The sequence below is a fragment of the Protomyctophum parallelum genome (assembly GCF_964188405.1).
Source record: "Protomyctophum parallelum genome assembly, chromosome: 21".
NCBI lineage: Eukaryota > Metazoa > Chordata > Actinopteri > Myctophiformes > Myctophidae > Protomyctophum > Protomyctophum parallelum.
The window spans coordinates 9,196,105-9,223,865 of record NC_139713.1 but is presented as its reverse complement, the minus strand read 5'-3'; the positions used below and the strand labels follow the sequence as shown (position 1 = coordinate 9,223,865).

The 27,761-nt window shown below is 43.1% G+C and overlaps 3 protein-coding genes across 4 annotated transcripts; 2 read left to right on the top strand and 1 right to left on the bottom strand.

Moving 5' to 3' along the window:
• Positions 1-40: 40 nt before the first annotated feature.
• On the bottom strand, positions 41-17,142 carry ppp1r26 (protein phosphatase 1, regulatory subunit 26). Of its 2 annotated transcripts, XM_083793698.1 has the most exons (6): positions 17,006-17,142; positions 14,735-14,928; positions 5,336-8,655; positions 2,122-2,236; positions 1,548-1,627; positions 41-1,351 (listed from the first exon to the last, which is right to left on the bottom strand). In XM_083793698.1, the coding sequence occupies exons 3-6, from the start codon at positions 8,581-8,583 to the stop codon at positions 1,327-1,329; spliced, it is 3,468 nt and encodes a 1,155-aa protein (XP_083649824.1). In that variant the 5' UTR covers positions 8,584-8,655; positions 14,735-14,928; positions 17,006-17,142; the 3' UTR covers positions 41-1,326. The 2 variants fall into 2 exon arrangements, with proteins under 2 accessions (XP_083649824.1, XP_083649825.1); XM_083793699.1 differs by lacking the exons at positions 41-1,351; positions 1,548-1,627; positions 2,122-2,236 and adding an exon at positions 2,623-4,523.
• Positions 17,143-20,040: 2,898 nt separating this feature from the next.
• LOC310878657 (cullin-2-like) lies at positions 20,041-23,361 on the top strand (the record flags this gene model as incomplete). Its single annotated transcript, XM_083793026.1, has 2 exons — positions 20,041-20,618; positions 21,750-23,361. 2 exons carry the CDS (start codon positions 20,041-20,043, stop codon positions 23,359-23,361), a joined length of 2,190 nt encoding a protein of 729 aa, XP_083649152.1.
• A 2,713-nt stretch (positions 23,362-26,074) lies between these two features.
• LOC310878655 (lysophosphatidylcholine acyltransferase 1-like) lies at positions 26,075-27,085 on the top strand (the record flags this gene model as incomplete). Its single annotated transcript, XM_083793024.1, has 1 exon — positions 26,075-27,085. One exon carries the CDS (start codon positions 26,075-26,077, stop codon positions 27,083-27,085), a length of 1,011 nt encoding a protein of 336 aa, XP_083649150.1.
• Positions 27,086-27,761: the final 676 nt, after the last annotated feature.

Below are 27,761 nucleotides of genomic sequence, written 5' to 3'. Positions count from 1 at the left end.
TAGAACAAATAAAATGGCATTAACTGCAGTTCCATGTGGACTTCAACTCCCAGGCATTACCTCACAAATGTGACATAGAAAATAAATACATCATTTGTTGAAAATGGAACAACTGTGGAACCACTCCCTTAACTGCACAAATTAGACAAAAAAAAGAAAAAAGCAATGTCTCATTATATAAAGGGAGGATCTCGCTCATGTAAGGAGTTCCCAATGCAGCTGCTAAGCCCAACAATGGAGTGTGTTGTATTGTCTAACCTCAATGTGTCATCATGGCATCAGGTGCAGAATTAGTCAGCTTCATATATGGGCACAAAAGGTGCCAGAGACAGAGATCTCCATATCCTATGGTCATTACAGATGACATCATAGATCTCCATATATAGGCATATTGGTTGGATCAGCAGTGCAGCGTAGGTGTGAAAGCCGTAACAGGCTGAATCTCTAGTTATTGAAAATGTAACAACGCCAATTACGGTAGGCATTAAAAAAATAACATCAATGGCATCAATACTGAACATTATATAACACAACAAACAGAACCGTTATATCTGCCAAACATGAAAGTGTAACACAAAAGATACAAAATATTTAGGATTCGTAAACAGCAAACATATAAAACTTTAAACTAAAGAAATCATGGCAACAACAAAACAATCTCACATTTAACTGGTAACACCATTCAAGTATAATATAGTTAAGGAATTCCGGTTACTTCCAGTGTATAGCTAGCCCTTATTGGTTGGTTTCATACATAACATTTTTCATAACACACATTACAGTCTTGAAGATCTTGGGTTTCCTGATTTGGGAATCACATTTGAATAGTACTTTGGTCATTTAGCCTAATGAGAATGTTGCTTCTTTTAAACTCATCCTTGTTTAAGCCAAGAACTTGAAAGATACAATATGGATTCAAACGGGTAAATAGAATACAACAAAATAACATAAAATAATCCAACCTATTGCCACAAGGCTACTTGAAAGATAAAGATGTTCAAGGACTAAGGTAAAACTAGTGAATACAATTAACCAACTTCTAACCATGAGGCTGCAGATGTTAATGAACATTTAACAATCAGAATAAGAACATAAGTGCATGTGTATATAACAAGTGCATTAAACATTGTGGTGACCAGACTTGAGACCCCGACAGGTCAAGTCACTAATCCTTTTCAAAAAGTGCCTTTATCAGGACATCACTTTCAATTATTATTTAGGTTTAGAAATAGCCTATTCCACAAAACAACTAAATATGCCTGTGACCACAGTATCTGATTTGACATACCCCCAAAACTGTTTGGATCATATGTAACATTATCTGTTTTACAGCCTGACTCCTTCACGTATCCTGAAAAACAGATAAACTTCAAGTTATAATTTTCAATTTACTAGTCATTCTTATTAATTCTGATCTATACTTTGTTGCATGCTGGTGTCTCGCACCAAATTTAGCCGATCTACAAACTCAACTATAATATTGGCTGTCAACAAAGTATAAATCAGACATTAAATGTAATTTCTTTGCACAAGGTGCAGGTATGTACCTAGAAGATGCTGGAACAAACTGGAGCTGTCTTTTGATACCCTTCACCCTCTTCTGTCCAGGAGCAGAAAGACGGTTCTCCTGCAAGCATCAGTTGATCAACTTTTGACTCTCTGGAGTGGTAACCTGGAACGCTCGCCCCAAAACACATTCGCCCCAATTTTGTTCCAGGCTAAGTTTAGGAATAAGTAACGCTACGTTACGTTTAGGAATAGCTGGTGGCAAATGTTCCTGGGTCGTTGGGTTTGACCCGGAGAAAGCATGTTCTGGGTGCGAGCGTTCTTGTATTCTCTAGACTCAGATGGGGATGAATTCAGAGATGCAAACATGAAGATGGTTTCAATTTTTCCAGACTTCCACACTTTAACCTGGAATCCCAATTTCGGGCAGGGCATAATAATGATCGCCCGTTTCTTATTTTTTGTTTGTAAAGCAGTTAAAAGTTCATTAAGAATAATGGGTTCCCTAGCATGGCATTGTAGTGCATTATATTCCCATTGTACCAATAAGGCATGCAAAAGAATGTAGGCTACTGTTAACCACTCAACCTAATGTCTCGGTGGAATTACCGGTACCTTTATAGGACTCTGAGCTTTGCATCTCCTGTTGAACATCTCGTTCCTCTCCACTGTGTTCAGAGCTATGTAAGGTCTGAGGGAGATGCCATGGTCAATGCTACTGGACAGACACCTGAGCAAGGGAGAGCAGGAGACGCATCAGAGTACAAATCCATTTGTGCAACACTACAATATATACAGGGCTAGATTTGTGGGGGCTGGGAAACAGCACTACTGTATGTAGGCTTAAGTATACTTCATTGTACGATAAATTGTGAAAATAGCTGTTCTACTAGCTCACAACATGCCACGTCATGACTTGTGGTGAGCAGCCTCTCCCAGCAAATCGAACCCCGAATATATTGAATATGTAACCATACAACTACACTGAAACAGAAACCTGTAGAGCAAGTAAGGTGAAGAAATATTAAGGTGGTGGTAATGGTTAAGTTGTAAATATGTAGAATTTACATGAACTAACAGGTGTGTTTGCATGCAACAATTAAGAGACAGTTTTGTTTGCAATTCACTCTTTATTACACAGTTGCACTTAAGATACAGCAAACGATTCTCTCTTAACGGGTATGAGGGGAGGAAAAAAATGACTTTCTGCAAAATATTTACGAAAACTGGCAATGCACAGCATGTTCAGTAAGTCTTTTGTTTCTTCATAAACAAAAATAAATAACTTTTTCACATAGGAAATTCAAAAAAAAAGAAAAGTGGGAAAAAAGGACAAAAACACGTTTTAAATTGCAAATCTAGTAAGATGAGAGGTAATTGTGGGGATTTTGTGGATTCTGGACATTTTAGGCAGTGTGTCCACCAAAGCATTCCCCCCCCAGCTGAAAACACAAGGTGCGCTTCTAAATCGCTCATCCAAACAACAAAAGTGGTTAGGTTGTTTTTCCAACTCTCTGTGACCGGTTAAAAACACCAGATGTACACGGTAGCACAGCGCAGAATAGACGCTCAGCGCCTTGTTCACACTGTTAGCATTTCCAGCATATCATTGCTGTTGGGCAGAAACCTCTTATGTCCATATTTTAGCTTTGCGTTTTGTTTTTCGTAAATGAATGCGCTTCTTGAGCATACTACAGCGTTGCATTAAAGTATCAAAAGTAGCAGATCCACAAGCTCGGAAACGCAGCGCGAATCAACATGTTTTGAGCTTGCCGCTTCTGCTATTTTTTAAATTAGAATCCTGAAAAGTTAACGGTTTTGGACATGAGGTTTCCACCCGACAGAGACAATATCGTACATACGCTCCTATTGAAAACAATCCAAAACATACTCATTAAAAAACACTTCTGTGGACACATAGACAATAAGTCCGCTATGCTATCGAGGCCATTATCAATTATGTCATTGGTTATGGAATTTCTGTCCTTCTAAGCAACAGGCAGTGAATGGAGGGGAATGTATTCAAAGAAGAGATATATTATTATATTAAGTGTACGGTAATAACCTTATCTCCAGTTTCGTTGAGAAAGTAAAGTATAACAGTGTGTCTTTGCTTTATTTTTGAATGACATTTTGAAATTGTGACCAAAAGGTTCCCTTTTTTAAATCAAAGCAAGGTTTTTTTTAAAGAAGAATATTCTATGCACTCTTCACTATGCATAAAGTGTCATCGTAAATGTCAAATCTGTCAGGCAGAAACCTTGACTAAATTTGTTTCCCTTCTTTTTAAAATAAATGAATGCCATTCTACTTTTATACTGTTGTATGAGTTTTAGATAGATGTGAAAATGTTCACCTATAATGACATGCTTTCTGTGGGTTTCATGAATGTTTAACCAATTAAAAGTAGTAAGAATAGCTTGTAAATAACTACATGGGATCCATTAGGACACAGGTTCTTCTGTCCATCTCCTGAAAAGGTGTTTTGACCAATGATATAACGATATGCTTAACATGTCTTTATTTCTATGGCTATACTACCTGTGTGTTGGCCAAGACTTCTTTCAGTTTACACCTGGAATGAATATGTCTCGTATAAAATGTATACATTTAGGACTGGGCAATTAACCAAAAATATGCCGAAACAAATATTTAGAACCAATAACCAAATTAATCTTGGACATTAATCGATAAGGTTTTTCCAACACTATTATACAAAGTTGGCATACACAAATAGTGAAAATAGATGATCTAAGACCTAACAATGTGTCGTGTTGTGAGCTTTGTTGTGAGCCATTTTCACTAGTTTGGATTTTATTTTTATGATCATTGTCATTGATTAATCAGAATCGAAGCAAATGTATAGAATAATCGGGATATTAATAATGTGAAGTCATATCGCCAAGCCCTACATAACATCCAACTGTAAAGACAGATAGACGGACTGAATACCCTGTCAACCAAATCTTGAGGTGATCCAACACACTTTGACATTAGTAACAAAAGGGGTAAATTCACTGCATATTGGAGGAAAAAAAAGGGAAAAAAATAATGGAAATAAGCATGCATGCATGGGGTCCAATTAGTGCACAAAACATTTAAAAAAGCAGCCAGCTCACAACTTTAAACGTATTAACCAAGATAATGTGTTTGTTTGACCCATTCTGCAATAGGAGGTTCTGCAGCCAGAGGCTATTGTCTACTTGGGGGTTCTAGGCATAGTAATGTTTGGGAACCCCTGGTCTGGTAGATAGGCCAATTAGCTACATTCCAAAGTTCACAGTGAGGAAGAAAGATAACTGTATTGGATATTAAGGCATATCTTCCAACACATAATGAAAAGTGTGACTTTTTATAACTGCATTGATGTTTCTTAAATTATGAGGTAAGGAGATAAATTGTGAAAAAGTCTGACATTGATGTTTGTCCAATTTTAACTCAGGTCAGAAATCTGATGAGTGATACATCCTAGTATAGTGCATTTGGGTGGTGACAAATTGTAAGTAGTTCCTTGTTGTAGAAAATGGTGGTTGTATTGCTTGGCAGGGGGGTCTGGTGATATGGACTGATTACGCAGCAGAAATATAAATTGACTATTATTTGTGGTGCCAATGTGTTAAACAGCTGTATAAACGTACAAACATATAAAAGAAAAAGAAAACAATGTTCATTTTTGTATCGTTAAACATTTCTTTCAAGCCTACAATTAAAAGGACTCAACATAGCGTTAAAAATATCCATTAGGAGGGCGCGATCCTGGAAATGAATTCAAGAAACTTGTTTATTATGCTATGTGACTGCACAAACGAGAATAAAAGCCTATACTTACAATGTGGAAAATCCCTGCTTCTTCTCTGGACTTCCTCTTTCATCTGACTCACAATCTGTCTCATCTACGAAATGTTCCTCTCTTCTCGCTAGCTGCAATCCTCTCTCATCTGTCTCCATGCTCTCCCTTTCTTTATTGTTCTCACTCATAAAGTCCCTTCTCTCATTTCCTTCACTCGTGTCTCTGCTTCGGACCTGGACATGGTTGGTCTTATTCGAGGACAGCTCCACAAACACACTTTGGTCCTTGGGCATATGCACCATGCTGCTCTCAGTCTGGGGCAACGGGCGCTGTGCCCTGTGGCCTCCTGGTGCGAGACCTAGCATAAAGGACTTAACGGGGAGCTGTCTGGAAGCGGACGAAGGATTGGAAAATGGGGAGCGAGACATGGCATTCACCGATGTGTCTGGAGAACAATGGAAAGGCACAATTGATGTGCTGCTTCTTGCAGGGGACCATACAGTGGTAGATGTCTGTGGTTTGGGATAGCTCCCCTTTTGATGCGGCGGACTTGACAACTCACTGGTTTTAGTTGAAGTGATATGGAATGGGCTTTGCTTAAGACACATACTCTTTGTTCCAGTAGTGGGGAGTCCAAGACACTGACGCCATTTTGTTGAATCTGAGCGAGACTGGGCAGTACTGGGACTCGCACGCTGCTGAGGTCTCGCCAACTCAGAGAAGACATTGTGGACATCACTGCTCCCAGTACTTGGTCTTATCTTCTCAGTTCGACCAGCGCCAGCCCCATCTGCTGGCTCCATGAGATTAGGGCTGTTAGAGAGGGGTGTGGAGAGGCATGATTTGATGACAGTTCTGAGTGCAGAGCTGGAGTTGTCTAGTAAGACCGTCTCCCTTGTTGGAATTGTCTCCTTATCCTGGGAAGCTTTGCATTCTGGACTAGTTGGCAGGGATTCTTCTGGGAGGTGAATACCATCTTGTACTGGAATTTCAGCCAGCTGATCTTCCAATTGAACATTTTCATCTTGAAAAGAGGCACAAGCCTCAACATTGCCATTCCTTGGTGCATCTCCCGTTTTCTGTGCGGTGGAAACCTTGGCCTTTTCTTTTTCTGCCAGAAACTTTCTGATCTCCAGCTCAATGCTATCATCACTGTCAACACAACTGCTTTCCTCTTTAATCTGAACAATATCCTGATCATTGACCACTGATGTAATGTCTGCACTACAATTCCCTTTCAATGTGTCAGTTTCAATTGCCTGGATATTGGGTTCATTTATCTTATCACATTTGTGCTGCGAGATGCTCTTCTTACTTAATTTATTCTTGTCTCTTATATCAACCCTACTTTTAGAAACTTTCTTCAAAATGCCACCTTTGGCAATGGAATCATCTTTCTGTCTGTTTGCCTGTAAAATGTTCTCTGATGCAGGTTCCTCTGCTTGGAAACACTTCTTTGATTTGAGCTTCATGTCCCTTGCCCTTTTCGTTAACTTCTTCTTTGTTTTGAGCAAGTCTTTTATTGCAGTGTCAAGATCCTCATCGCTGTCCAGAGAGCTACTTTTATCTCCACTCCTATCAGTCTTTTCTAGTCCATAAAACAAATTTGGATTGATGATTGTAGAAACTAATGGCCTTGATCCGTTTCCAGCCATGTCATCACTGTTGTTATCAATCACTTCAGAGAGTTGCTTTTGCTCTGCCTCTCGATGCTTCCTTTTTTGGGTCAAAGATAGCTTCAAAGTTTTTTTCTGGACTGTAACTTGATTCACCTTAACAAGCTCATCCACGCTCTGTGGTTCTATAGTACATGGAGCAGAGCTGGGTGGCTGGATGACGTGCATTTGGGCCTTCTGCTCAAGGAATTTCCTGATTTCTTGCTCGATGCCATCTTCACTATCGATGGAGCTGTCATCACTCACATGCGGGAGGTCAGAAGGAATGAGGGGAGTTGATGATTGATTTGGGTTATTGCTGGTAACGCCAACATCGTGACTAAACACCTCAGGCATAACGGCTTTTGAAATGTCCAGTATTGCCTCGGCACACATGAGCTCTGCAGTTGTCGTTATATTGACCTTTGAAGTAGCAGGAGCGTGTTCCTCTGTAAACGGTTCTGCCTTAGACGAAAATACCCCATTTCCTTTACCTTTAGGGCTGCCTATAAGTCTATTTCTCAGAGTGCAAACAGATGTAGGGGAAGGCAAGCAAAACTTCACATGTTTCTCAGTTCGTTTCTTTTTCTTTCTGGATTTTAATTTTTTAATGCTTTCTGCGCTTGTACTCTCAGTAGGCTTAAGTGATGACTTAATTGGAGGCTTTTGTAACGATGGTTTCACAAAATCCTTTTCTTTTATTTGTTCAAGCTGGTAGCAGCGAATGGCCTCTTCAATACCATCATCACTGCTGGAGTCAGACTCCTCTTTGATTGTGAGGGGCTCAAAAGCTTCTGTGCTTATTTTCTGTTTCTCATTTCTCTCCAACTGGTACATTTGAATGGCCTCCTCAATTCCATCATCACTACTACTCGAATCCACTGAGTCTTCCTCAACCTTAATCTCTTTGAAGATGCTATGTGTTGAAGGAGAGCTTTTGATCTGCTCTTTGATAGACATACTTGCTCCTGTTGTACCTTTGCTTATATCCATCTTTTTTAGTGGATTCTCTTTGAAGGTGGCCTTGTTTTTGCTAAACGCCTTTTTGGGTGGAGATGGAGAGGCAGGGGTCTCAATTTGGACAAGCTTTGGAAACTGGTTGCTGGCAGTTAACACCTTATTGCTGTCGGAATGTTGTTCGGAAATCTCAGGAACAGGTGGGTTTTTCCTGGGTACCTTTGATGGCTGTAAAACCTCGGTGGCTGATTCTGCCTTGCGTTTGTGATCACCCTTTTCTTTCAGGTATTCCATGATGGCCTCCTCGATCCCTCGGTCAACAGAATCATCGCTGTCAGAGTCTTGCATCTCAGAGCCGGATACATCGTCTTGCTGGTGTTCAGTGTGACACTCATATTTGCGTCCTGCAACAGGAACCACCCCTGCCTTGCATACCTGGGGTTGGCCCTCCTGTCCTGGTAGCACATTATTCTCAGTCTCATCTCCCATGTCAAGTGAGGACTGACTGCCCCTCAGGCTCTCTATGATCATCTGGACCTTATCCGAGATAGGCGTGTCTTTGGTGGACAACTCGATGTCACTGAAACCGAGGGGAAGGCTATAGCCTTGGGGTGGGCCACAGTTTCTCCATTTTGTGTGAGACGCTGCAACTGGAGGTACATTCATCAAGTACATTCTAGTGAGATTGGGTTGGGCCACTGGACCATGGGAGTGCTACTGACTCCAATTAGGATTGCATCGTTGAATCTGAAAAGAGAAGGAGAAAAACATGTCAGAAAAAAGTCTGTAATGAAATGCATTACATTTAACTACATGCCGATTTGAAATTGTAGGCCAATAGCACAAATAGTTTGTGAACTGGACAGAGAATCTGTTCAATCTCTTATCTCGTCTTTGGAGTATTCAAGAGCTTTATCACCACTTAATAGATGCAAATCAACACCAGTAACTTTACAATTACAACTGTTTAAAATATCGCTTTCGATATTTTTTGGTTTAATTGTCTACCATAGTCCTACCAACGTTATATTGGAATTCTGATACAACTGATACTCTGTGACTCTGTGACTAGAACAACGACCAAAAACATGTATTAAAATATGTGTCATGCTTGGTCTGACAAAACGTGAATCCAAAGGGCTTTACAATGTGCACCCATTCACACGCGCGCGCACACACACACACACACAAACACGCACACAAGGTTGAATTTGGACTAGAGCCTCTCTACCAGGCACAGATTTACTGTAGGTAACAGTGTTGAGGACTGGGCTTTATGTCATATAAGCTGTGCCATCCCTCAGCCAGGCAGTTTTTGCAGTCACTTTGGGACAAATATTTAGCAGCATTTGTTTCTCAACACAAACTTAGATTTAAGATGTGTTTAACCCATTTAGGCCCGACGTCGGAATAAAAAAAACGTTCGCTCTGAAAGAATATATATTCAAAGATTTGTGCCGCATTTTTACGATTTTTCAAAAATAGCAGACCTACAAGCTCGTAGCGTGCCACTCGGTGGCACGCTATGAGCTTGTAGATCTGCTATTTTTCAATAGCTAAAGTATAACATAATGCTTAGTTAAAACACTAAGAATGGGTTAAAGCTCTGTTTACATGTGCAGTAGGTCTACTTGGTACAGATATTGTATTCTCATTATCTTGTGTGATTACTGTAGGTGTCTGTCCGTCTCCCCCATTCACAGACCTGCTTTGTTACGTCTGAATTTTACAGTAGGTTATACCGGTCATCCTATCATTACACAAGTAAGACGCGCAAACGCGGGAAGCGAACGCAGCTCGTGTGTGTGTGGTTGTGTGTGTGTGTGTGTGTGTGTGTGCTACAGCTGCGCCCTGTGTGTGTGTGTGTGTGTGTGCTACAGCTGCGCCCTCTGGTGGCGGGCGGGTGGTGTAACAGCGTGACACACACACAGACATTCAGCCCTTGCTGTCATAGTAAGTGGCTCACTGCGTTCGCAAACAGAATAATAGATGAATTGGCATATGAGAGATCAGTAGTAGGCTGACCACTCACGTGTAGGCTGACCACTGACCAGCCATCCAGACAATTAGTGTTTGTGTAACTGCCTCCTCATGTGTCTTTTTGTGTAGTCGATTAGTTGGTAATGGTTAGCTTTCTGCCAGGTAATGAGGTAATGAGGCCCCTATAGAGTTGACGTAGGAGTAAAGACTACAGTACTCTGCCCTGCAGGCAAATGTTGTGCTTCTCCAATTTGGAGTAGATAGATTATCCGAAGTACTTTTAGATATGTACCGATACCAGTTTTTCCTTCCCGATAGCCACAACTTGCGTATTGGTCGATACAAGAGTATACAAATCCGATACCAGTGTGTAATTTCCAAATAATCTAGGACAGTGGTTCTAAAAGTGGGGTTCAGGGATCCTCAGTGTTCCTTGAGGGGGTTCCAAATGGACCCTTACTGGTCCATATGCACACTCTCAGTTATGGTGGTCCTTGAAATTAAATAGTTTGAGAACCACAGATCTAGGAATAAATCTAAAAAAAAAAAAAAGATTAAGTTAGTAAAATCATAATGTAAAATAGTACAGTTAAGGGGGAATAAAACAGTCGTGCAACATCAACTGAAGCAATCAAAATGACTGTAAATAAAATATCATCATGTGATTACGTGGTATGGCATAGACATACTCGCCGATAACAGTATTGTAGGCAGTATCTGCAGCGTTTAAGATACTGGTATCGCTGTCAGAACAACTCTTATTACTTTACAAATCAGAAAGGGAATTGCATTCTGCCCGTGGGGCACAAAACAAAGCCTCTCGGCTCTGGAGGCAGATGCACCATGAAGATGCCTGGCAGGCGGCTAAATCATAACTAATTTATCAGCAGAATAAAATACTGTGTAATTGAGGCCTATTAATCCATCCTGGACGGGAACCCCTTTTGATGTTTTAAGCATTATGTTATACTTTAGCTATTGAAAAATAGCAGATCTGCAAATCGTTTTCTTTTCTTCTGGAGGGTACCTGGAACAACATATTTTCAGATGGGGGTCGGTGGCCAATTACATATAATTTGTGAGGTCCTTGACATGAAATAACCGTCAGGATTTTGAAGACATTTTTTTAATTTCAACGTCAGTCCTAAATGGGTTAATAGTTAATTAATCAGTTTATCTTTCTGCCAGGCAACTTTATGCAAGGCATGCCTGCAAGGCTGATATTAGCTTAGCTTAATAGTACAGTACCAGTTATGAGAGTACTTGGGAGGCCAGTCTATGATGACAGTCATCTATGTCCGACATCAGTACTATATCATCAAAGCCGTCGGGCAATAACCACTTATCTCCACATTCTAACTTTTTGAAATGAATCAATGCCCTACTTGATCATACTACAGCGTACACACAAAAGCAGCAGATGTGCAAGCTCGAAAAGTGGTGCAAAGCCGATGTCCGAGTTTCGGTGCATGGCTCGCGCCTCAGAGAGGTGGCACACACTCTCTGGAAAGGAGATTAATCCTGCAAGCGGATTCACGTTGATGTTGTGCGGGAATGTCCCGCATTTACAAGTAGTGAATTTGTTCATAATGTAGCAGATAAAGTTGTATGCATCGCGTGGACTGTTTTCATGCATCATATATTAAAGATGCGCATCAGAGACGCAGGGCTAGCAGCATCATTGATCATGGGGAACCCCGAAAATAATTTCCCCCAGTTTGGGGAAACCATTGGCCTAATTAATACATTCTCGTTCTCAAACTTCTTTTCACCAAGTACCACCTCAGAAAATCACACACACACACGAGAGGTTTTACTTTAACGATTTAGAAAAATGCGCGAATGGTTTCACTTTAACTGCGGCTCCACAGTGCCGTTATTGAATCAAGTAATCAATCATTTTCATTAGGCTACGCAGCACGCTACGTGTTGTACGATGCACCGTTTGAAAATGTGTTTCATTCACTGTACCACAGCCACACTGTCTGTAGTCTACTCCTCTCGCGTCATATTAACAGGTGTTTTTTTCCCATTTGAACAGCACTAATTTGTGCTGGGACCACAACACTTTTCACTGGAGCAATAGTGCTGTAGGTCTGACTCCGAGACGTGCGCACCACTGCAGTTGTTAGGTGCAGCTGCTGCTGGTCAAAATAATCTCCTTAATTGTCTTCCACACTTTTATAGTTCCATGTTAAGCCACTGTGTTGCCATTGTTAAGTTTGTTGTGATCCGTGAAGAGCCAACAACAAAACTTGCAGCTCCCCCTCCCCTTTTACATGTTCGGGAAGGTTTCTCGTACCACAGGTTCTCAGCACTGGCCTAATATATAGTTTTATAATTCAAAATTACAATTAATTAATGGGAAGGTTAACTAAACCGCTGCTTTTGAAGACAATAGGTAGCACAAAGGTTATTGTTTATCATTCATTGTCGAATGAGTGTGTAAAAAACATGGATCTGTGTTTAACTGTTTATACTCCCCTGTGTCTCCACTCTTAAACGAGGATGGATTATGACCTTTTTTATGCAAATGCATTAGATTACAGTCTATGCACTACATTTTTAAAATGATGCCATAGATTTGGCAACTCAATCCTACACAGTGCATCGGGCTTGGCCCTGGATGCCCCCAACGATCATAAGACTGTTTCTGACTGTAAAGGCATGTTTCCAGAAGGAGGCATATAACCATTTCCACACTAGGGTTGTTTGATTCGCTCAGCAGCAGATTTATGAACGGGAAACACAAAGGACACCCTATGCGTTTCCCGTTCAAATCTGCTGTCGAGCCAATAAAATGAAGCTAATACGGAAAACAAACAGGTATGCCATCTTCTGGAAACCTGGGACTACAGTCATGCACAGGGCCTATTGGCCGTGTTCGTGGGAGAGAAGGTGTGGGCTGGGATCTCTCCCTGGCACTGCACTAATGCCTTGGACCAATACCATTTTCTGATACTGAATGGAGCGGGATTAACCTAATTAAAATGTTTAGTTTGACATGATAATTTTGTTTATTTTGGTATATGTTTGGTATAACTCGTAGCACGACTAAACTATAATTTATTCACATTATGTGGGGAACAAAAACACGCGACGCAAACGGGAAACCATTACCGGAGCAGCGGTTCCTATTATTTTGTTGTCCTTTTGTTGCTAAACCAGGGGGGTATTTCACGAAACTTGGATTAGAGATTAAGCCGGGCTTTAACACATATCCTGGCTTAATATATCCTGGATCAGTGCTTAACCGGTTTCATGAAAGCTGGTTGATCTTGCCAGATTAATTTAACCAGTTAACCTGGATATGTTGAGGCTTGATTCGGTTTCATGAAAGTGATGCTACATAAGTTACCATGGAAACTAATGCTTTTGACTTAGCCTGCTCCGGACCAGGCTAACAGCCAGGTTTAACCTAATCCTGATGTCTTTACTGTTCATTAAGCAGTCAAACTGATCACAAACCAATGATGTTTTCCAGATTTATTCAATTATTATGGTTTTATGTTGCCTTATTTGTATCGGTCTGCATTAAAGGACTAATTTAAGCACTATATAAAATCAAATAACCAAAATATATAGGCTGCACAACATCATGACAGCTTGTGAGCTTGTAGATCAGCTGCTTTTGGTGAATGTTCCCCATGAATAGGTTTGCTGTCGTGCAAGTGCACGGTTAAGAAGAATTATTATATTATATTATATTATTTTTTTATTTTTTTGTAAAAGTGAAAACCACTAAATATTACCATTACTCATTGTTTTACAACATATTACCATTGTAACGTTTCACCCACTACTAGTCCTACATACTTACACCTAGAAACCCCATTCAAACCTATTTAGGTTCATCCTACGGTGGACATGTGTGACTGAAAAGGAATCTTTGAAATGTTTCATAGTTTTAGAAATATAGTGCTTTCAAATTTGAGACATTTATAGGCAGATAGTGGCACTTAAAAAAATCACTTTCACCTAGAAACTCCATTCACACTTTGTAAAATTCAGCTTACTGTGGAGACACATGCTGGAACTTTTTACTTTGAAATGTTTTGTAGTTTCTGAGTTATTTAACTTAAACGCCCAATGCATTCTCAATGGCAACAGCACAAACTTTGGCATGCTACATGAACCATGACCCGGCCCTGTCTGGACCACAACCCCCTTCTCCAAAGGTAGCTCCCTCAGAGGAGGGAGTTATGGCCAAATATCACAATGCGACAATATCATTATGCTTACAATATTAACAATTCTGTTTTAAGTTAATAGTAGTGGTAAAATGTAAACTATATTTTTGGGGTAGTTAATCATTCAGTCTATCCACTATTGAGAGTATGTTCTCTCTTTAATTACAGCAGCAGTATTTATTTTAGAAGCTTAAGTCCTTGTATCAGTAAGTCTTGAATAGATTAGTAAAGATAATGAGATATACAGAAGGGGGCTGTAATGCAACTATTAAGGATGCAAACTGCCTTAATACCCCATGAAGAAGAAGGATCAGTAAATATGTGATCCACATAAGGGGTCTAGAGACAAAAAGCCAGACTGTCTATTAAGCCTGGCTTGCTGATCCCGGCTCGCCAAATCCACCAATTCGGAGCCTCGCTTGGCTTTAGTGGAACGGAATAAACCAGGCTATAAAGATCAGGATTTAAAAAGCCTGGCTTTGGCCTAAATCCTGGATTAGTTAATCCAAGTTTCGTGAAATAGGCCCCAGATCACACGGCTCAGTTTTTGAAAGAAAATATGGCTTTCCTCCGCGGCGGAAACAAGCCTGGTGGTGACACGAGGTTACAGGTTGGTCAAGTGCCAGTGTTCAGTCAGTGAGGTGTGTAACTAATACCTCTTGTATGGGTTACACCCTCCTGGTGAAACTCCTTGCCGTCAGGTGGGAAGGAGCAGCCTTGGTGTCAAGCGTCTCAGCAGAGAGACACGTGGTTGGTTGTTGTCTGAGGTCTACCAAGGACCATCCGCTGGAGTCAGCACAGCAGTGACATGGTGCTGGAATACACAGGTCATCAGGAACTGGCATAGAGACTACATTTGGAGATAAAAAATAAAAAGGGGAAAAGGAAATTGTAAAACAAGTCATGCCAACATAATTTAATTAAAATAAATAAATAAAAAATTATAGAGAGACCCCCTCTATGTATAGTCCAACTATACATAGGGGGGGGGGGTCTCCATATGACAGTGAAGTGACAATTTAAGGAATTTTAAGACCTTTTTTAATACCTAAAAAAAAAAAGCATCAAATGTAATCAACAAAGTAATTTAAAACTGGTCAAACATTGGCCAAATTGTCAAATAATAAAAGAAAGAGGCAAAACAAATTCCTAAAATAGTCAAGGTGACACATTGTGAGCTACAGTAGGTCAAACTAAATGTAATGCCTACAATTACATTTTATTGTATTTGTTTAACTGGGAAATGGGAATAAGGTTAGAAATAAGTTTCGGGTTATGCATCGTTTTACATGGGGTTAGGTTTAGGAATTGGCTTTGCTTTGGGCACCGTTATACCAAGGTTAATAGGTGTAACCGTTTAATAACCGTTTAAGCATAGTTTAGGAATGTTTAGGAATACCAGCCTGAGCAGTTCTGCCGGCTGTACGCCCGGCCCGGGGGGACTGTGTTTTGAGGCGAGTTCGTTGGTATTCAGACTCTATACTAAAAGGCACCCTCCATTCCTCCCAACATAGGAAGGGCCCCCGTAAATAAAGTCACAGTTTACTTTTATATGATGACTTCCTGTTTTTATTTTATTATAATAGTGTATATTTGTATGTCTCTAAATGTTCTGATGAATTGAAAATGGTGGACCCTGTTGTAAACAACTGTAATGCTCAATCATGGTGTCGTCCACACAGTAACAGTTTTTGTATTGACTCGTTTGAAATATACCCAGTCTACATACTGTGAAATAAAAATGTCAATCAATCAATCAATCAATCAATCAATAGCCGATCTACAATCTCACAACACTCACACTAGGATAAGGCTATGGAGATATTAGACGTTTGAGGCCATCAGGCTGAGGCTCCGAGTCTGAGCCACTCTGCTTAGTCTGCTACACTTACTGTACGTATGGCAATGGCATTCAATTAGAAATTAAACGTCACTGGCTAATGTCAACACAGCTGTAGCAGGTGTTAAAGCAGACAAATGGCGCGTTGATTGACCCCCCCCCCCCTCATATTGCTAGTGGCCATCCTGAATGCTGCAAGGAACTGAGATATGTAGCCTACCTACATAGTCAGATATTAAGCCAATACAGCCTATTAACAACCCACACATTCAAATTGGTCAGTTTTGTTCATCTGGATGGCCTAAAACGACTCGGATAAACTCATAATAAAACGACTGACCGGAGATTAGAGAAATAGCAAAGTGCGCTGGCGTGAACCGTCCTCAAAAGACACGAAAAATAACCAAATAAAAAAGTAATCGTACGGGGCATTGTGCTAACTTTGTTTGACAGCGTGTATCATTCGTGTTCAAATCAAAGTTCTAAACGGCATAATTGTAACATGTTCCGTGTCTGTTGTGCATTGCATAACGCGGTGGTTTCGTTGTCGTGTTGCTTCCTTGCTAGCGTTTTCCACCCTCCCCGGCGCTGCCGCAAAAGCCGACAACAGCCGGGGCTGCTGAGCCTAGTCGGCCCCGGCTCTGACCGCTCTGCCGCCCGGAGTGAGGCAATAGGAGACTCCGCAGAGGCGACCATGTTTCCCCCTACACCCGGCCGTGGATGTCAAACGCCACACGCAATTACTCGGCCGATATCACGGCCAGAAACGAGCTAAATCCCGGAACATGTCTCCCTTAACGCTAAAACTACAGTGTATCGGAAGAAAGCGACACAAATGTCTCAAGTAGTAGCCAGGATCATACATTTGTTTCTACTTGCGCGACTTCAAAAAAAGACACTGACTGGCGGCCCTCGCTGCTACTGCAACCCCGGCATTTTTTTTTCCGGGGCGAAGAGAAGATAGCCTCTTTGTATTCTTATTTTTAACCATTATTATCACGCCACAGACGACCGTAACCCGGCGTTTTCTTTTCCAAAAAACACACATACAGTGAGAATTGACGCACATCATGGAAGTTGAACTTACCCGAGGTATTGTTGTTGGTCGCCGAGAGCCGTTCGTTCGTGGTAAAGATATCCCTCCAGCTTCAGTCAGTCAGTGTGTGCGGCCGGTGGGTGAGTTGGTCGTTTGCGGAGCTTCAGCCGCTCCACACACTGCACAGCACCGCGGACACGCGCCTATAGGGCTGGCTGGCTGCCTCTTGTCTGTCGAGCGAGTCCCCCCCTGCTTTGACTGTCGCCGCGCGGACAAGCTTGGTTATTGCTAGCTGGGCTGCTGGGGATCCTGACTCCTAACCTAACACTAAATAATACATACTAAATACAGTGATTCTTATTTTTCAAGAACCCCCCAGTTTGATATGCATATTAATAACATAAGGGATAAAGGCCGTATCGTGTGCATATTAATATCAATTTGGGGGTGAATAAGATTCTTCACTCCCCAGGACTGCCCCACTCTTAATTTGAAGGTGCTTCAAGTTTAATTTAAAACACACACACACACACACACACACACACACACACACACACACACACACACACACACACACACACACACACACACACACACACACACACACACACACACACACACACACACACACACACACACACACACACTGAGTTGTACAATGTACAAACAATGTTGTTGTAATATTAATAATAATAATAATAATACATTTTATTTATAACGCACTTTACATTTGAAACAAATCTCAAAGTGCTACATCAAGCAGAAAATAAATAAATAAATAACGCATTATCATAATATAATAGCTTTAACTTAAATTCCATGTCAATTTGGTTAACTATCATTGATTTAGCCTTTTTTGTTTTTACTGTTAGAGCGCTACATTCTGAGCAATTCGGTGCATGGTTTGCCTAATACTAGCCTATATGACAATCTGTAGCCTACACAAAAAAGAGAGATTTCAGGCAACACAATTTAGGGAATAGCCATTACTTCATCATCTGTTGTGGCTGTTGTCAAAGTGCAGCTCTTTTACAATTCCGTTATTTCAGTTATTCTGTCTTGTATATATATGTTTAATTGTATTGTATTGTGATTCAATATATTTTCATACACAGTTCAATACCCAGTATTAACAGACCATGTATATACTTTCTATAGGCCAACAGTAACCTGGAATGAATTAGTAAAAAATAATAATGTGTTTAATTGAATGTGTCCCACTGTTTGGTTGTGGGCTGGTCGTGTGATGATTACAGTGTGATTATAGTGTGTGTGACTGTGTGTGACCTGGCACTGGACGAATTGCCAGACCCCAAGTGGTCAAGGTGGACAGTCACACCTGTACCACCCTCACTGAACACTAGAGCCCCCCAGAGTTGTAGCCTAAACTTGCTTTTGAATTTGAATGCTGGAATCCTTTTGAATTTGAATCCTGGAAGGTTTTGTACATGAGGTTTCCAACCAACAGAGACAGTATGGTATATTTTACTTCACTCTCAGTATACTGTGTATGCAACCAAATCTTGCTGATGATGGTCAGAAGGAAGTATATAAAGATGTATCCGAGTGTAAATAGTTATTGAAAGCACATAAGCCTATGTTATGAACTGTGTTCATAACACAATAGTGAGTATTAAAATAAAATAAATAACCCAACCAGTGATGTGCAAACAAAACATGCATGCAAATCTGTAAACAAAAAAACAAAAAGAGTGTGAACGAGGAAGCAGCCAGTCACATTGTTATAAAGTCTAACAACAGTGTGTGAGCACATGATATTCTATATAGTTGCTGTAGCCTGTCGGGGCAGAAACCTTGCATACTTGATCATAGTAAAGTGTCACACAAGAGTATCAAAAGTAGCAAATCTGCATGCTTGAAATGTGGCACGAAGCGTCACATTTTGAGCTTGTAGATCTGCTACTTTTGCTATTTTTGTGGGGTGCTAGCCCCTCCTATATACAGCTTTTGTCCCCACATGTCCCAATATTTGCCATTGACAATGAAAGGAGAAATTAGGTCAAATGTCCGCTAAATATTGTCCCTGCTCGTCTCATATTTGCCATTGACAATGAAAGGAGAAATTAGGTCAAATGTCCGCCAAATATGACGTAAATTTAACCAACCAATCACATAAATTCAGTTGTTCATGAGATGATGTATGATGATGTATAATGATAAGAGTGCCCCTCACTTCACACGGGTGTGATTTTTTACCATCTAACCCTAACCCTAACCCAGACCTCATCAAACCCTGTACACTCAAGACACTGCCCCCGCTGCTTGCCACCCTTAGACGTCCATATATGGAGCTGAACTCTTCTGACATTCCATATTTTGATCTGACCTCATCAAACTCTGTACAGTCAAGATATGGTCCATATATGGAATTCATTCCATATTATGTTGATCTGACCCCCCCATGCCAAATCACCAGCGCTCGCCCAGCAGTCTGCCGTCACCCAGGCGGATGCGTGCTTCTCGCCCTCAGGCCGTCTTATCTTACTGGTATGGCGAGACTAACGTCACAGTAGTTATGTCATAGTACTGACTGGCCTCCAAGTACTTTCACATCAAGGAGGTACAAAAATAGCTATTACTGGGTTTCCAGGAAACCAAAAAAGGCTAAGAAGGAGGTTTATGGATGCGGTCAGAGAGGACCTGCAGTTGGCCAGAGTGAGCGATGATATGAAAATGTCATGATTATTGTGGCAAAAAAACCCAACAACTGTACGTCCTCTCTTGATGAATATCAACATCCTAATACTGGGGGGTCAAATTATGACAGGCAATTCCTGCTGTCAAAATATGACCCCCCCAGTCAAAAAACACTTTGTTTGAAATAGACACTCATGCTTTCCAAGGTGTGATTTTGGGTCCTAAGGATGAAAATGTCATGATGATGACATGATATAATATTGCGATAATCATCAGCTTTGCTGATTGGTCAAGCTTTGCCTGACATTTATGCTGCTGCACCCTATATAAGTGTTAGTATGTGCTGTACATATACATTCTTTTGCCGAGCATGAAGTTATGAATCGGTCATAACAGGAAATTGTCCGATTCCAAAGAGGACCCATAGAATGTGCTTGAAGTCCCGGGTGGTGGATTTTGACAAGACGTGGATCAACCTACTGAAGACAATCAAGCAAGTTGTGATTGAAGGCTACGTAGAGAAATCTATATGGAATGAGAGCTTCTTTGACATTTACGAATTGTGTGTTGCAGACCCAGAGCCACTTGGTAAAAAGCTATATACAAAGACTAAGGTGTTTCTGGAAACTCACGTCCGTCAGTTGTACAAGAAGGTTCGAGAGTCAGAGCAGGTTTCGCTGACGTACAACAGACACTGGGAAGGGTTCAACAAGGGCACCGAGTTATTGGACTTAATATACAGGCATCACAACATGATCGAACCACTCATGAAGATCAGGGAGCTGGCATTAGATGTGTGGAGGAAGCTGATGATCGAGCCCCTGCAGCCCATGCTGTACCGGATGCTACTCAATGATATAAAAAATGATCGTGTTGGCAAGGACCCCAAACAGAAAGCAGTTCACGGGGTCATCAACTCCTTTGTTCAAGTTGAACAGTACAAGAAGTTCCCGCTCAAGTTTTATCAGCAAATCTTTGAGGAGCCGTTTTTGACAAAAATGGCGGAGTATTACAAACAGGAAGCTTCCAATCTATTGCAAGAATGCAATTGTTCACAGTATATGGAAAAGGTCTTGTTGCGGTTGAAAGAGGAGGAGGTTCGTTGTCAGACGTACCTGCACCCCAGTTCCTCTGTCAAGGTCATCCACGAATGCCAGCAGAGGATGGTGGCCGACCACCTGCAGTTTCTCCATGGGGAGTGTCAGAACATCATCCGACAAGAGAAGAGAGGCGACATGGCTAACATGTACACCCTTCTCCGGACTGTGTCTGGCGGCTTACCTCACATGATCCAGGAGCTGCAGGACCACATCCACAACGAGGGTCTCCGAGCCACTTGTAAACTCTCTCAGGAAAACATGCAGACGCAGTTTGTCGAGTCTGTCCTGGAGGTTCACAGTAAATTCTTTCAGCTCATTAACACGGTTCTGAACGGGGACCAGCATTTCATGATTGCACTCGATGAAACCTTGACAGCTTTGACGGGGGAGTATTACAAACAGGAGGCCTTCAATCTACTGCAACAGTCCAACTGTTCACAGTATATGGAAAAGGTCGTATTGCGGCTGAAAGACGAGGAGATGCGATGTCGGAAGTACCTGCACTCCAACTTCTATGACAAAGTCCTCCACGAATGCCGGCAAAGGATGGTGGCCGACCACCTGCAGTTCCTCCATGGGGAGTGTCAGAACATCATCCGGCAAGAGAGGATTGGTGACATGGCAAACATGTACACCCTACTGCGGGTCGTGAACAGTGGCTTACCTCACATGATTCAGGAGCTGCAGATCCATATCTACAAGAAGGGTCTCCGAGCCACTACCAACCTCTTTAGAGATAATATGCCAACCCAATTTGTCGAGTCTGTGCTGGAGGTTCACCGGAAGTATGTTCAGCTCATAAACATGGTTCTGAACGGGGATCAGCATTTCATGACCACGCTTGATAAAGCCTTGACGTCTGTGGTGAACTACCGGGAGCCCATGTCCATCTGCAAAGCCCCCGAGCTGCTGGCCAGGTACTGTAACAATCTGCTGAGGGAGTCTGCAAATGGAATGACGGAGAACGAGGTGGTGGACAAACTGACCAGCTTCGAAACAGTGCTCAAGTACATCGACGACAAGAGTGCACTCGGTAGCGCTTTGACGGCTTTGACGGGAGAGTATTACAAAAAGGAAGCCTCCAATCTGCTGCAACAGTCCAACTGTTCACAGTATATGGAAAAGGTTGTAGCGTGGCTGAAGGACGAGGAGGTGCGATGCCGGAAGTACCTACACCCCAGCTTCTACTATAAAGTCCTTTACGAATGCCAGCAGAGGATGGTGGCCGACCACCTGCAGTTCCTCAAAAGGGAGTGTCGGAACATCGTCCGGCAAGAGAAGAGAGACGACATGGCCAACATGTACACCCTGCTGCGGGCCGTGTACGGTGGATTACCTCACATGATCCAGGAGCTGCATGATCATATCCAAAACGAGGGCCTCCGAGCCACTAGTAACCTCTCTCAGGACAATATGCCGCCGACACAGTTTGTCGAGTCTGTGCTGGAGATTCACAGTAAATTTGTTCAGCTTATCCAGACGGTTCTGAACGGGGATCATCATTTCATGAGTGCCTTTGATAAGGCGTTGACGTCAGTGGTGAACCACAGGGAACAAATGTCCATCTGCAAAGCCCCTAAACTGCTGGCCAGGTACTGTGACAACCTGCTGAGGAAAAATGCAAAGGGAATGACAGAGAACGAGGTGGAGGACAAACTGACCAGCTTCAACACAGTGTTCAAGTACATCGACGACAAGGACGTCTTTCAGAAGTTTTACGCTGGATTGCTGGCAAGGCGGTTAATACATGGCCAGTCACTGTCAATGGACTCAGAGGAGGCCATGATCAACAAACTAAAGCAAATGTGCGGCTACATGTTCACAAGCAAGCTCCATAGAATGTACACAGACATGAGCATAAGCGCTGACCTCAACAACAAGTTCATCAACTTTGTCAAATCCCATGAAACCGTGGTAGACCTGGGCATCAGCTTCCAAATCTCCGTATTGCAGGCAGGAGCCTGGCCCTTCACACATGTCCCCTCCTCCACCTTCGCCATCCCTCAAGAACTAGAGAAGAGTGTGCAGATGTTTGCGCTGTTCTATAATCAACACTTCAGTGGTAGAAAGTTGACCTGGCTGCAGTATCTGTGCACAGGTGAGGTCAAGATGAACTACCTGTCCAAGCCCTACGTGGCCATGGTGACCACATACCAAATGGCCGTGCTGCTGGCCTTTAACAACAGCCAAATGGTGGCCTACAAGGAGCTGCAAGACAGCACCCAGATGAACGAGAAGGAGCTTCAGAGGACTATCAAGTCCCTGTTGGACGTCAAGATTCTCAACCACGACTCGCAAGAGGAGGGAATAGGGGCCGAGTCCACGTTTTCGTTAAACATGGGCTTCACCAGTAAAAGGACCAAGTTCAAGATCGCGATGATGCCCAAAGACGTGCCACAGGAGATGGAGCCGACAATGAGCACTGTGGAAGAGGACCGCAAAATGTATTTACAGGCTGCTATAGTGAGAATCATGAAGGTCCGCAAGGTTCTGCGACACAACACCCTCATCCAGGAGGTCATCAACCACTCTAAAGCCAGGTTCAACCCCAGCATTAGCATCATCAAGAAGTGCATTGAGGTGCTCATCGACCAGCAGTACATTGAGCGCAGCCAGAGCTCGATAGACGAGTACAGCTATGTGCCGTGAAGCGACAGGTGCGTACACCGACATCCAACCCACCCACTGACCGACGAGTGTGAGCCATTAGCGGACTAGCCTGGAACTCACCTATGCTTTTTATGGCATAGGCAGCTCCCGGCAGGATCCGCCGGGAGAAACTATGCGCAGCTGCGCGACATGAGACTAATTACTTAGAGCGACAGAGAGAGAGAGGAGCGTGTGTGTGTACATGTGTGCGTGTGTATGTCAATTTTACAAAGGTGCAGACGATCAGAAATCAGCAGAGAGTGAGCAATGTTTGCGCTACTCTATGCCGAATTGAAGTGGACTCAGACCCATACTTTTTTTTCCTCCCTGGAAATAAAAACGTCTGGGTTTCCGAGGCTATTAGCGGACTGACGCCGGGCTGTCCTCCGCCTCCAGAAAGAAGCAGAAGGTCAAGTTTACAATACACCACCCACCTCATCAAAACCTGGCCTCCAGGTACTACGACAACTGCCTACTGACATCATAGTATGTAGTGGGTACTGCTGGTAGCATGTAGGACATGCTACCAGCCTCCTTCAGACAGCTGAAATTGACGGCTGAATTGGTCCCAGAACTGAACTGTGACCACTCTGGAGAGCTTTAAACCCACCATTGTGAAGCTTCTCGTCATTCCCTTTTGATGGTTTGACCTGTAACCAGTGATCTTCCCCTCCCCATCCAGGTGCTGCTATGTGAGAGCGACTTCAGGGAGCATACACCCAACGATGGAAAGCAGCTTGATGTGGACAGTGCGGTCCCCATGCAGAAGCAAGTGTCAGTTCTTTAAATCAATATGGTTTATACCACCTTTCCAATACAATACTAAAAACAAAACAGGGAAAGGGGCATTTATGGAAGAAAATAGACATAATGAGGGTGACAAAGTGGGAACGGCAGCTAGCCTATGGTGTTTTTAGTCTAGACTAGAAGAGGGTGAGTGTGTGCGTGTGTGAGACGTGTCTGTCTGTCTGGGGCGGCACCAAATGTCTTGTGCATGCTGCCAGTACAGGCCACGGAAGTAAATCCCAGAATATCCTTCACCGTGATATATGTTGAGGCATACAATGGTGGGGCACAGGCAGTGGGAAACCCAACTGACTGCAAAGGGACGCCAACAGACGAAACAGGACGAGCACTAGAAACACAAGAATGTTTTACCAAAGTCTAATGACAGTCGAAACCTTGAACAGATATAGGGAATATATACTGTACGTTTCGGACCCTGTTTCGTTATGGGGTTTAGGTTTAGATTTTATTTCACATTTTATTTTTTAAGTAAGGTTGTCTTTTAATTAAGTGATTAAAACTAGACATTTTCTGTATATTCAAATTGTATTTTTTCCAAAGTTTTTATTTTTTATTCCGTTAAAGCACAATTAAACTTCCAATCTAAATTAGAGTCACTATTTAAGACACAACTAGTGTCCAATGAGGCCTTGGTACACTGGAGGGTAACCAGAACGCTCGCCCTGAAGCAGTTATTGTATTCATTTTACTGAGGTTATGTGTATGAATAAGGTAGGTATAAGCATAGTTTTACTGGTGGTACGTAATACGGTTAGGCGAAGTTTACTGAGGTTACATTTAGTTTGTCCAGTTTGAGGAGTAAAGTGTGAGGGATCAATGTGTAAAAAGATATGTTCATGTTAAATTTTCTGTTCTGCATATTTCATAATACTGTACATCTGTACAGGCCTATATGTTTTCCCAGATATCATTCTTGGTTCATTATATGCATCGTCGCTGGGCAGAAATCTCTTTACCTCTTTTCAAACTTTTTGTGTTTTTCGCAACTTACCACCCTAGCGTCGCACGAAAGCATCAAAAGTAGCATAGCTCGAAAAGTAATAATATAGGGCTATATCTTTTCAGATATTATTTTTGTTGCATAAGTATGGTATGCTTCATGTGAAACCTGAAATAAAGTTATATTTACTGGCTAGGAATTTGACATTTAATTCACAAATCTATTCTAAAGCATGTTTTTGTTAGATTAGAGCTGTGGTTCTGGACAAATCTGTGACGTCTCTATTGGAGCCAGATCAAGATAAACCAATTAAGACTAGTCAGATCTGGCCCAGAATATCACCTAATTTCAACCAACATAAAATCTGCCCACTAGGCGGACGTCCCTGGATAAATCAGAGGGAGTGCGATTGAGGCCAGATCAAAGCTTAGATTATTTCAACTGGTGAAGACGTCCTGGAAATGACGTAAAGATCATCATTATCATCATAACATTATCATGACGTCATTTGGCTTGCTGGGTTATGTTTTGCTAGTATGGAGGTGTAAGACTCAGGTGCAGAACGAACCAGGCACACACAGGAGTGAATATTCAAGTGGTTTTAATTCTCAAAACGCACACTATGAAATCACTTGGAACAACTAGGAAATAACTACTAGGACTTGGAATAACTAGGAAAACACAAGGAAACTGACCACATTATTCACGACAACGAACTGACAAGGAACTGAAAACACTGGGACATACAGTATATTATACTGTATATAGACAAAGACTAACTTTTCATAGTAATCATAGTAAATTTCAGGTCTCTGGCTGAAAAACTCCATATTTGGGCAAGAATGACGCAGCCACCGACCTCCTCCAGCCTAAAATACAGACTCTTCCCACATTTTCCGATCATTTATGTCGAGTCGACCGAGCGGATTTGTCCCCATGACATCGACAGGAGACCGGCATCGAACCATGACGTTCCCCACGGGACGAGAAGGCGCCGATGAGGCTCCCTCGCCGCCCCCAAACCCCTTCGTCCACCAGCTGGAGCTGACCCTCGTGGACAAGCTGAAGATCGGCCTGATGTCGTTGACGCTGTTCCCGCTGCGCGTCCTGCTGGTCACGTTTCTCATCCTGCTGGCGTGGCCGCTGGCGGCCGCCGCCTCCCTGGGACGCTCCGAACTTGCCAACGCCGCAGATCCTCCTCCGTCGTGGTGGCGCCGCCTGCTGGAGGCGTGCGTGCGTGCCGTGATGCGTGCCGTGTGGTTCTGCACGGGCTTCCACCGCATCGCCGTGAAGGGCCAGCAGGCGGCGCCCACCGACGCGCCCATCCTTGTGCTGGCACCGCACTCCACCTTCTTCGACTGCATCCCCGTCGCAGTGGGCCGCGGCTCCATCGTCGCCAAGCTGGAGTGCAAGAGCATCCCGGTGCTCGGCACCATCCTCGACTTCATCAGGCCCGTGTTCGTGTCGCGCTCCGACCGCAACTCCCGGAGCAAGACGGTGGACGAGATCAAGCGGAGGGTTTGCTCTGCAGGAGGAGGAGGGCCTCAGATCATGATCTTCCCCGAGGCGACGTGCACCAACCGGCGGGGCCTGATCCGGTTCAAGGCCGGCGCCTTCATACCGGGGGTCCCGGTTCAGCCGGTGGTGCTGCGCTTCCCCAACAGGCCGGACACGGTCACATGGACGTGGCGTGGTCCCAGCACGCTCACCGTCCTGTGGCTCACGCTGTGCCAGCTGGACAACCGCGTGGAGATGGAGTACCTGCCCGTCTACGCCCCCTCAGAAGAGGAGAGGAGCGACCCGTCGCTGTTCGCCGACAACGTCCGGCGCGTCATGGCCGAGGCGCTGCAGGTGCCGCTCGTGGACATGTCCATCGAGGACTGCCGGCTGAGTACGTCGTCATCCTCGCACTGCCCGCTCCCCGGCGACAGTAGCCTGCTGGAGTTTGATGGGCTGTTCCGGAAGAAACAGGAATAACCAGAAAGCAGAAATATCCACACGCTCACAGGCGATACGAAGGTGCATGATTATAGTAAAAACAGGAATAGCCAGGCGCTCACAGGAGATAACGAAGGTGACTATAGTAAAATACTGTATATAAAAAGGTCCTGTGCCGAATCAACCCCTCCGAGGGTCCTGGCACTATGTGATTCGCATGTGCCTAACACAAGAATGACACTTTTTGTGTTTGCGCGCCCAGTGAATGAACGTGTGCATATTCAGTGCACTGCCAGCCCTATCGCTGCTGCTCCCATAGAGTTATAAGGCTGCTCCCCGACGACGCTGGATCTGCTATTTTTGAGTGTCTGTCCCCTCACCGAGTGGTTAAGAAACGGTTGGATGACCAAAAACACTATCCTAGCTGGGGTTCCTGTGTTGCGTTACATTGAAATCGGTGACTATATGAATACGGTTTTGACGGAAGCAACAGCTGTGCACAGGGCCCTGCAACCTGCGGGCCCTGAAGTTTAAGCTCCACTAAGTTCCATTGTTAATCCGGGCCTGAGTTTGGATCAGGCCCGATCCAAGACACAGAAAAAATAAGCCTTTATTTAATTAAAAGGCAACTGCCAACATGTTTCGACCATGCGAGGTCTTCATCATGCACACCTTGTTACTTGAAGAGTCTGGACAGTATTTTGTCATTGTTCCA